The 11,406-nt window shown below is 34.2% G+C and overlaps 3 protein-coding genes across 3 annotated transcripts; 1 reads left to right on the top strand and 2 right to left on the bottom strand.

The window, feature by feature from the left end:
* Positions 1-437: 437 nt before the first annotated feature.
* Positions 438-1,978, bottom strand: TRIADDRAFT_53260 (uncharacterized protein; the record flags this gene model as incomplete). The annotated part of the gene is made up of 8 exons (XM_002109305.1): positions 438-560; positions 626-736; positions 826-909; positions 975-1,095; positions 1,221-1,294; positions 1,459-1,550; positions 1,667-1,697; positions 1,874-1,978. The coding sequence occupies 8 exons, from the start codon at positions 1,976-1,978 to the stop codon at positions 438-440; spliced, it is 741 nt and encodes a 246-aa protein (XP_002109341.1).
* A 1,304-nt stretch (positions 1,979-3,282) lies between these two features.
* Positions 3,283-6,938, top strand: TRIADDRAFT_53259 (uncharacterized protein; the record flags this gene model as incomplete). Its single annotated transcript, XM_002109857.1, has 15 exons — positions 3,283-3,489; positions 3,752-3,817; positions 3,926-4,036; positions 4,295-4,396; positions 4,464-4,551; positions 4,760-4,866; positions 4,968-5,060; positions 5,521-5,649; positions 5,753-5,824; positions 5,941-6,030; positions 6,128-6,192; positions 6,266-6,333; positions 6,418-6,564; positions 6,663-6,798; positions 6,893-6,938. The coding sequence occupies 15 exons, from the start codon at positions 3,283-3,285 to the stop codon at positions 6,936-6,938; spliced, it is 1,527 nt and encodes a 508-aa protein (XP_002109893.1).
* Positions 6,939-7,262: 324 nt separating this feature from the next.
* Positions 7,263-9,333, bottom strand: TRIADDRAFT_53258 (uncharacterized protein; the record flags this gene model as incomplete). The annotated part of the gene is made up of 5 exons (XM_002109304.1): positions 7,263-7,384; positions 7,765-7,915; positions 8,754-8,855; positions 9,032-9,133; positions 9,214-9,333. The coding sequence occupies 5 exons, from the start codon at positions 9,331-9,333 to the stop codon at positions 7,263-7,265; spliced, it is 597 nt and encodes a 198-aa protein (XP_002109340.1).
* Positions 9,334-11,406: the final 2,073 nt, after the last annotated feature.

Genomic DNA, 11,406 nt, shown 5'->3' with positions numbered 1-11,406 from the left:
ATTCTGACTTTCTCTTCAATTTTCTCTTTCTGTTGAGTAGAAAACAATAAATGGAGCAGTTTTTAATATTACATATTGATGCTATATTAAAACATAAATAACAAGATTAGAGTTCTAAAATTTATTCAAAAGCAACATTGCGATTATTTCCATACCGTATGTACATCTATTTTTGTAGGACTCCGATTAGTCATTTTACGAATATCTGCAACATTTTATATTAAATGAGTACTTACTTGCAGCACTACAATTTTCTAGAAATCTAGACAATGCGTATTATGGTGATGTAAAATTTGCTAATCTATTAAAGCAACCTTTTAATTTCGCTACCAGCTGGATATATTTATTGTCATCTGATTTGCCCACGACATGCTGTTTAAGATATCGCCTATTAGAACATAGAACACGTTATTTAAAATTAAGAGAGAATCAGATATTTAGGAATTGTTATTTAATACTGCAGATATAACAGACTCGAATAAGTCCAGTCCTGCTTTTTCACCAGCTTCAATTATTGCCGCAAGTGCAATCTGTGAAGGGAATAAAGCAATTTCACCGACCTTACGCATTAGACAAATATTTAGTCAATAAAGCGCTTTAATTCCGTACAAACAATTTATATTACCTGAGATGGGGGATAGATCAACATTGCTTGACAATACAGTATCTTCGATAAAAATTTATCGATATGCCTTCTAAGCTCGTCTATTTTATCGGCAATTTCTGGAATCACCGTCTAATATAAAGAAAGACGAAAATTTTAAATATGTGCTCAAGTCAACTGCTTCTCCTAGCGTAACTAATCCATGTATTCATAGTATATACCATAATGTTGATTAATAAACCTTCCACTGGTCTATACGGACAATGTATTGTCAGATGAAATTTCAATTTTTCCATTACTAATAGCTAGAAAGGATTTGAATATCATCAATTTATCAGTAACATTTCGATGATAGAAGCAGCCCACGTACCTCGAATCCAAGCGTACGACTTTTGGCTCGTTCCTTATCGTTTTCAGGAACCATTGTCAAAAACTTATCTATAGAAATATTATACTCGTCGACCTTCGTAGCAAGGTAGACGCATGCCAACCTGTGTTAGGTACATCGATGTATCTGATTAATTTTCCTATATCGTTCGTCATCCTTCCTTATTTATGTAGCATTGAGATACAATTTATTAAATCAAGGAATGGGTAATCCATAATTTTTACTGACATGATATCACATGGGTGATAGTCCATCACGGAACAGACAAGATAAAATCTCTTCATATACACTGCAGCTGTAGCCTAATTAGAAAGTGCAAGTTAGTTATTTAATAATAACAATAATGCCATTATTCCTCATCATTACACTATCATAAATTGCTATACTGGAAAGTTTTAGTAATTATAGCGTACAGTAACTGACAGCTAAGTAATTATTTTAGAATAAAACTTGCCAGAGTAGTTACAGGCATTGGTGGGTCAAAACGCCTGCAGAGATCCATTAATTCGAATTCATAAAAGGTGCAAAGATGATCTAGTTCTTCTACACTGGGCAAATCTGTAAATTAATGAATGACTCCAGTTCAGAAAATTGATCCAACGGTGATGTATAAGTATGCTAAATAGTACTCATAAAACGACTAGAATAAATATCGCACAGTAAAAATTTCTTACCTTTGGTACGTATATGTCTAGAATCATCATCCTGCAAGTTATGCAATTTTAAATCGTTGACAATTAAGTTACGAATTTGTAGCATTTAGGGAAACCCCAAAATATCAACAATTAAACGACGTCTAGCTCACGACTTTAGAATTAAAGCGTAACATTTGGAATCAGTTTCTGGCAGTTGTATTATTGCTTATTAGGTCTTTCAAATACCTTTAATTTTTGAAAGAATTGGTTATGTAGAGCGCCTTTATGTTGGGCAATTTCCTCTTCGTTGGGAAATGTCCAATATTTTCGTTGTGTACTAGTGTGATACATGTTCACTTGTTCAGGACGCGCTCAAAACCAGTTACGAACTGAAAGAAAACAACAAATTGTTATGATAGCTTCATACAGGTAGTAGCAAGTCCTGATTAAAATACAACGTAGCAAACACAGATTAACTATTTTCAATAGTCGCGATAGGATACTGTAGATAGTCTGTGTACCAATCATTCAATGCTCCTTAAATTAACCGACATCAGCATGCAACATACAACAACATAACAACGGTACTTACTCTACGAGCATGCACGCTGATCGTCCTCTAATAGTCGTTCAATGCACAAAGTCCAAGGTTTCAGAACATCTGCAATTTCACTAGCATCAGGGCAACCTTTAAAGATGCAGTCGAACTTCTTGGATAATATTTGAAGCACTATATACTGTAAGCACAATTAGAAGAAGAAGATTGGAACTTTACTATTTACATCAGGATCGTTAACATCCATGCAAAGTGTGTATCCTCCAATATGAATGTGAACGTTCACTTGGCTTGGCCCAGTCCAATCATGGATAGTTGACCCTGTCTCAGGCTTCTGGCTCATAGTGTAGTAGTGTTCACGAATACCGTAGGTGACTCAACCGTTCATGAACTGGAAGACTACGGACGGACGGTATGTCAGGTAGCATGAGTCTTCTGCGTGTTACCGTAGGTAAAATGAATCTGCAAATCATAGCGAATTTGAAGTCCCTGACTATACGGTATACAGTACTGTATAGTGTATAGTACACTGAGCTATACAGCACACTCCCTTTCTTCAGTCGCTAGTACAGCACAGTTCTCACTCTCAGCAGATTTAGTGTGCTGCTTGCGCTCACTTTTACCTTCGTTTTGAAGATCTGCGATCAGTTCTTTGGGGTAGCACTGATTGATAGCTCGATTCTAATTACACAATCCATGTACCAGCGTTGTACAGGAGCAAAAGGAACCTGATAACTGTATCAATTTTGAGTCTGATTCTATTTGGAAAATCATGGCTGAAGAGGTAAGATGATGTAACAATTAACGATGCAAATATATAAAAGCGATCCTCATATGGACGAGTATGTAGCAGGTATTGCCAGGACTATTCTAGAGTCGACGTGGTTAACATCATGGATTGAGATACGATTATCAATAATTCCAATCGATCAACTTTATTATATACTATACAGTATTGGATAGGCTGTCTATCTACATTATATAGGCCAAAGATATACCTTGTGATTTTTACAGTACTGTAGATTCAATTTTTCGCATATGATTTGATCCTTGAGCTAGGAAATTATCCGCTTACTCGAATTGGTAGTTTGCGTACAGTATGGTCACTATGGTAAATTTGAAGCTAAAATTGAATCTACATATAAAGTATAAGAATGCATTCGATTTCTTCTTGGGTAAAATGCCCAATCAAGTACTCGTAAGTTATCCAAGTCCAGTCTACAAAAACTTACAGTATTTCTACTTAGTTCCACTTTCAACAAGGTTGAAAAATACTCATGTTGATACTATAGTTGATACTCTCCAGGTACTAATAATGATATAACAGCTTGTACATAATGCAAGTATATTACTGCTAGTGTAAAGAGACATGCATACTTGCATCTCGTCGTAGTTTTACTCCTCAAATGACATTGCAAAGCTTCTAAACCTATAAATGCAAGTAGCAACCTAAATCTTCTTGCAAGGGATTTGTGACTTTCATTTGCTATATTCATTAAAAATAATGCGATTCGCAATTGATAAAAGATATGATAAAATATCTCCTACTATAACTATAATTTAATTAGGAAACAACCGGTAAAGGGTCATCGATGCAGGGAGCAGAGAATGAGAAGAGAGGTGCTACACGTTTGGTAAGCTTAATGTTACCATAAATAATAAGTTGAATTTCAAGTAATATCGAGTCCATGCATATACCGTATATTGCGGAAAAATAACTACAAATCGTTTTATTATGACAGACAAAATTAACTGATTGCATTATGTACTTTTTATCCTCTATATCATCTGCTTTACTCTATTTTGGGGTTATTATAATCAAATCTGCTGAACAGCAATTAAAAAATAAGAAGGTACATACGTATATGATAAGAACTATATTGCTTGTCCATGCATAATTGCATATAACTTACTTGTTGTTCTGATTTTGTAGACAATCTTAGAGCGCAGTTTATTATTGTTCGTTATAAATAATCACCAATTGTATACTGTACCGTGCTGCTAACCATTAATTTATAGTTCCATACTGTACTGTTATCGCACTTTAACTTTCTAAATATTACTACTGCCTCAAACTACAATAAGCGCTCTCCGCTGTGCTTGTGTTTTAGATCAAAGTTCACAATATCAACATAGATGGACTACGTGTAACTAGAACTGATTTAGTACAACCTAAAATCCACAACGTATTTGAAGCTGCCACGTTTGAAGAGGTGAATAAGAGCTACTTCTTTTGCCTAAATTTATTATCTTGGCACTGATTCTCGTAAAATTTTATAGCTTGTAAAGGAGATGTATCTATCTAAAAATTATCTGGAAGACCTAGATATTTTTCATCCGGTCAATGTCTTTATTGATGCTGCTTCAGGTAGGCGGTGATTGTAAGCGTATTGATAAAAAGAAGCAGTAGGATTGATAGAATATAATCTTATACTCGTATATTTCATTGAAGGATACTTACTATTGCAATGTAAAAATTTCAAATTCTTATAGCTATACACGTATAAATAATAAGCGGTATCTTTAGATACGATAATGTTGTACTGTTTCAATTAATGTATTTATACTTATTACAGATAAGAAAGCTGATCCGATAGAATTAGATGTTACTTTTCGAGTAAGGGAATTGAGCCGTTTTTCCGCTCAGTTCAAGACTGAAGTTGGAAATCAGGATAGCCGCTTGGTAAAAGATAGCTTTAAATGAATGGTCTTTATGACGTTGTTACAGCCTACAAATGCTTTATTGCTAGTGCCTCATTCCTATTAACGGATTAAAATGATTAGGTTATTGGTGGCAAGCTTAGAAACCTCTTTGGACGTGCTGAAGAATTAATGGGCAGTATTGCATACGGTGCAAAGAAATCCACAACATTGCAGGTACATAACTTTGGTTGCTTTATTGATGTCATGTAGAAAGTTCTTTAATTCTCTTGATTATGCTTATTAAATACAGCTATCTTTCATTAAACCCTTATTTGGCGATAAAGAGAAAAGGTGGGCTATTCATATTAGTTATAACAAAATTTGAAAAATTATACGTACATAACGCAACATTTAGCATTAATAGCTATAGAAGGTGATCATATACAATGTACCTTATATTCCAGCCTGACTTCAACGTTGTATCAAGGAACGATAGACTTTGTGCAAAGTTCATTCAAAGAAATATCCCGAGGCATTGGTTTCCAATATCCAGTACGGGCAAAAGCATAATTTAGTTGTTCAATATTAGATGCAATTGCATAGTGGATTTGATATTGACTCTAGTTGTGGCACGTTTGAGGAAGATATGAAGTGAAATCATCTAAAATATTTCAAAAAAATATTTTTTGCACAGATTATTACAGAATTTGGTGCTCATAGCTTACATTTCGATAGTGTATGGAGAGAGATTCAGTGCTTATCAGATCGATCATCCTGGGCTGTACGGGAGGAGTCTGGTCATTCTTTAAAATGTTCTATAAAGGTTTGTTAAGTGGATATGCAATGACAATTATTATAATTACTCCACAAGCTTTTACGCCGGCTGCTGAATTAGTCTGCTAATGCCATCTATTATATAAAATCAGCATGCTTTCATGCGAGATACTAGAGATCATAGCGTCTCCCCGACCACTGGTCATTTCATAAGATTTGAACAGGTATTGGTGTATAGTCACTTGAAATGTTACGGTCTAGCATGAACTTACTAAGGTTACGTGTACAAATAACCTTACCGTAATTACTGTATTATTTATTATGTTAATACATCAATTAGGAACACGCAGGCCTGGGAAGTCTAGGGGATACTAAATTTCATAGATTTTTCTTGGAATGTCAATATAACAAAACTTTGCCTTACAACATAGTAAGTTAATGGTATAAAGAATACATCTATAAAGAGCCATTATTAAGATGTAAAAATGCATAAACATCGCAGATAGCTAATCAACAGCATTTTATAGGTCTTTTCTTCTTCCCTAAATCTTGGACTGTTAGCTTCGGATGGCCAATCTAAAATAAGTGATAGGTACACTATTTTATAAAGGCAACATAATAATACAGTTACTAACGTTAGTCTGATTGCTTTTAACATATTGCAGGTTTTTCCTAGGTGGTCCTTTATCAATTCGCGGATTTCAGATGAGAGGCATTGGACCACATAGTGAAGGTAGGGCTTCGCTAGGGAAATTTAAAAATCTTTTTCATATTTCTAGTCTCGACTATAAGTAAGTCTGGCGTACGATTTTTTAAGGCGATTCCATCGGTGGCAATGCACTATGGGCATCAGGATTACATCTAATATCTCCATTGCCATTCAAACCGCTTCAAGGTGGATTTGGTGAACGACTCAGAACACACTTATTTGTGAATGCAGGAAATCTTGGTCATATACGCTCATGTAAGTTTATTGCAGTATATTACTATCTACTGACTACTTCCTATCTCCGTTAAAATAATACTGAACGCTTAATGATAACCTTCTATCGTAATCTATAGCTGCTATCCGCGACTCTACAGAAGAATTAATTCGGGGGTATCGCTGGAGTTACGGTATTGGATTGCTGGTTAAATTAGGTGTTGCACAGTTAGAACTAAACTATTGCGTACCTTGCAGAGCTCACGCCACTGATAGGTAAGTGAAAAATAGCATGAATGAGCTTTTTAAGGACGTCTTATCGGTTATTTTTAATATTCAAAATTCTAACTATAATTTTTTATAATTTTAGAATTAGTCCAGGTTTTCAATTCGGTGTTGGGTTAAGCTTTCTTTAATATTTTTAAAATATTACTGAAAGTCATCGCCTATTTCTATGTTGTACAGATTTTTGTCATTGCGTTTGCTTTAATTCATTGGAAAATTATTTTAATAATTTTAATAACAAAATTATAGTGTATTTTATCCACATTAAACTTGTATTGCATTCGCTGCGTTCGGCACATTAAATATTTTTACTGGTATAAGACAGTAAGCAGATTCTCTAGTGTCAAAATTCCTGATGCTGTGCTCACAAAGAATTTTCAACTCTTAGTTAAATAACATGATACAACAAAGTGAAATCTGTAACACATTTATCTCACGTTATTTCGAATTAACTGTTACGACATCAAAGAAGCATCTAATAACCCTAAGAAAGTCCAAATATATCCAGATACTAATGGAAATTCTCGGCCAATAAGTATCCCGCATTCATCAAGACCTTGGAATAGTTGTTGCTTTACTGAAAATTTATAGTGTTAGTAAAGGGAAGATAGGGTTTCAAAAATATATGGAGAAAATACTATAACTTTGTTCTATCGGTGTTAAAATAGCACGCATACATGTTTGTGATAGGCCATTCCCGTACTTTGTCAAGATTAAGCCAAACGTCTTAAGAACATAGGAGGCCTTGTCACAATAATGTATATCCACTATATGTAAGTTTGTTGCTAAAAATAAATCAAAAAGCACATGCTACAACGTTTATTGCAAGTATAATCCAACTTCAATATCAGTGTACAAAAGTATATGACAAATTTATTATCGAATACGCGAAGCAATATCAAAAGTATCTAGTTATCAAGCTATTCGAAACAAGCACTATTTTAAAGTTTGTCTCACCTGATTCTTGCAAATAACGAGAAAATTCTAAGGTATATTCTAAGAGCTGAGATAATACAGCAATCCTAACGTCAGGTATTTCGTTCATAGTCACTAAAATTTCGATGTATGATTCTGTATTATTGCATTTAATTCCCATTTTACTTGTATCCTTTAAACGTTGGAAAAAGGTGTTAGCGAGTGAAGTTAACTTCGCCAAGACATCGTTCTTGTCCACAATCGCATCATTACTTTCGTTTAACACTGATCAAAGAAGCGATCCAAAATAAAGCATTTCGTGAGTTTTTTTTATAGAAATAATTACTCAGAATATAAATTTATTATAAAGATTTCATAAAATTAAAGTAAAACCTTTGATTATATTATCTATAGCTCTTTTGACAAGATTTACAGGCAAAACAAACTCGCTTTCTTTGATCACATCAGTTATACCTAAAAGCCCAAAGAATTTTTCAGATATCGGTCGTTAGCTTAATGCTTAACAGTAAAGCATTATCGTATTGGTATGGTACCTAGCTGCGTGCAAGCATAATAGGGGTATAGTGCAATAACACGATTAATCATGAAACTACTTCTTGATTTTTTTTTTGGGGGGGGGGGTAATTATTAATGCAAACACGGGCACATAAGATGATGGCCCTGAAGCTGCATATGATTGTTTTATAGAGATAGATACCTTGTACGGCATTTCCTATGTTACAGAGAATAGCTGAGTATTTGGACACTATATAGGAATCAATTCCAGGGGTGCAAACAATCGAACTTGCCGTAATGACTAGGTTTTTTGAATAACATGTGTTAACAAGTTTTAGCATTTATTTCTATACGACGATTGTATTATATTGAATTTAGATTTATTTTACTACTTATATCAATGATGTTACCGTACTAGTTTGTAAAAAGGAGATATAGTTTTGTATCTTGGATTCATCATATGTTACATCGCTGTGGTCAGCAGTGTTTGATGGATAACGTTGATATATACATACTTCCTCACTAGTATCTGTTTCTGTTTCCTGACTGTGTTCCTGATTCCATGTTTGCAATATTTCTTGCTGATAAGACATAGCTTGTATTTGCAAACTTTCGATCTAGGCAGATGTACAGTACACGTACTACATTAGAGTCATATCGCTGATACAATAGTCCTTTTTGTATCAAAATAGAGGACAAATTCTATCGATTATCTCGACAAAATCTAAAGCACGACCCTGGTGTACCGTACAATATATCAATCTTTAGATATCAATGAAGCAAATTTTCCGACCTGGTTTTTCCAGTTTTCTTTAGTTTTGTAATAGCGACAGATTTGCAGCGTAAAATCAGACGCAGAAATGCCCGCAGGTTTCGTACGCAGAATTGCTAATGCCTGTGATAGACAAGTTAATGGTATCAAGACAGGCTAGTCCAATAACTTTGTCATTATTTTTAAAATCAATTTATTCTTACCAGACTTATCTTCGATGCTATTGCAAAAGTATTCTGTGGGTCAGTTTGCTGTAAGTTAAACGATAAATGGCCATCTGGACCATGATTACCCGGTGAGTTCTGCTCCAATGATCGATGCATTCTTTGCTTATGGTCAAAAGTTAAAAAGAAATTTCTTTACAACTTTAATTATACAAGATAAATCGGACGTTAATTAAATGTAATACCTCTTTTATTTTTGCTATGGTCTTTCCAATTCGCTAAGGTCGCTCTAGTTGATGAGGTTCGAAATTTTCGCCATAAATCCTTATATATCGTAACACAGTGATGTACTTAAAAACTTTCCTATGGTCATAAATAGACGCTTTAGTAGCTGATTTAACCTTCTCTATTTTAACTTAAGTTAAATGCTCACGGATGCAATCTACAAGTACATCCATCATCATGCTACAAGTAAGTATATGGGGTTCATCTAATACAAATATTTTCATTCATTGAATATTTGCTGTTATAATTTATCCGTACTTTCTATCTATTTAAATGCTATTCTACTATCTTCTAATAGGTGCCATTTTGAAAAAGTAATAACAGCAATATATGTAATTCTTTCGTAATTTGACTAATGCTCAGAAACTAGCTAAATGACATACTTTTCTAAAGTTTTTTCGTACGGTAAGTTATACGCCTACAGGAGTTTCTCTATCCAACAAGTTGCTGCAAAAGATAACTTGACTTGAGTAAGTTTATTCAATTCTATTACTAAAAAAAATCAATGAAAAGCATAACTTACAATACCAATGACACTTTCTAAAACATCTTCTCCAAGAGTTTAATTAATTTAAAGATTTGACTCTCAATTCTCTTTATCATATATTTATTGTGTTGATCGCTGGAAATACTCAATGTTGGAACATCTCATAGAAACTAAATAGTTTAACACTTATATCCAAAGTGGTTAGAGAACTATAAAACTGTAGCTATCATTTTGAAGACATTACCTGCTAAAAGATAAAGATTTTCAAAGCACATTGAACATAAAGCTATCTCAAAAAAGTTGGCTAATTTATTCTACAAGGAAATTTTTAAAACGTATTTATTTAAGAGTTCCAGAATTAACTATCAGAAAAGTTGACTAATTTATTAAAGAAAGCTTTCAGTGAAATGACTTTTTTTTGTCAGTGAAAGATTTATCTGTGTGCTTGAAGGCCATCCTGCGTATCGTTCTTGGAATAGTGGGTGAATTTTCTAGGTAAGAGACGATCGCTTTTCGCTTCAACGTAATATTATCGTCATACGATCAATAGGTGACATGGACAATGGTGTTTTAAATAGCCACGGCTGAAGTCCAAAGTGGGTGAATTACACCTCTCAAAGGCGTGAGGTGGCATACGCGTATCTTTGCCTATGGCTACGTCCAAGTACAGTCGTCATACGAATAATTAAATTATTACGAGCGACATTTGCATTTTGATTTTAAAGTAGGAATAATTGAATCCCAAAACTGAGTAAATTGCCTCTCTCAAAGGCACCAAATGATATATCGTTGACGATACAGTTGCAATCCGAATAACGCGTGGCATTCGCATTTTCATTACAAATTGGGAATAGTTGAACCCCTAAAATTGGGTGAATTACGCCTCTCAAAGGCAAGAGACGTTCTATCCTTGAATACAGTACCGGTATGCAGTCGTACTGCAAATAGCAGGTGATATTTGCATTTTTATTTCGAAACAGGAATAGTTGGGGTTCACAACTGAGTAAATTACACCTCTTCTAAGGCATAAGATGATATGTCCTTGATTGTACTGTACAGTCGTAATACGAACAATACAGTAAGTAATATTTGCATTTGCATTTTCAAACTAGAAATAATTGAATCACTAAAACTGGATGAATTAGGGTTCTCAAAGACATGAGATGATATATCCTTGACTACAATATACAGTAGTATTACGAATAATAGGCGAGATTGGCATTTTCATTTCAAAGGAAGAATAGTTAAACCCCAACGGCCGAGTGAATTACGGCTCTCAAAGGTGTGCGATGATTAATCCTTGATCATACAGTCGTAATGCGAATAATAAGCGACATTTACATTTCATTTCAGAGCAGGAGTGTCAAACTCCCAAAACTGAGTGGATTGCGGGTCTTTAAAATGCATAAGATGATGCAGTATGTCCTTGACTGTACAGTGTACAAAGTCCATATAACTCA

This window comes from Trichoplax adhaerens, genomic scaffold (genome assembly GCF_000150275.1).
Source record: "Trichoplax adhaerens TRIADscaffold_2 genomic scaffold, whole genome shotgun sequence".
NCBI lineage: Eukaryota > Metazoa > Placozoa > Uniplacotomia > Trichoplacea > Trichoplacidae > Trichoplax > Trichoplax adhaerens.
This window is presented reverse-complemented; position numbering and strand designations above follow the sequence as displayed.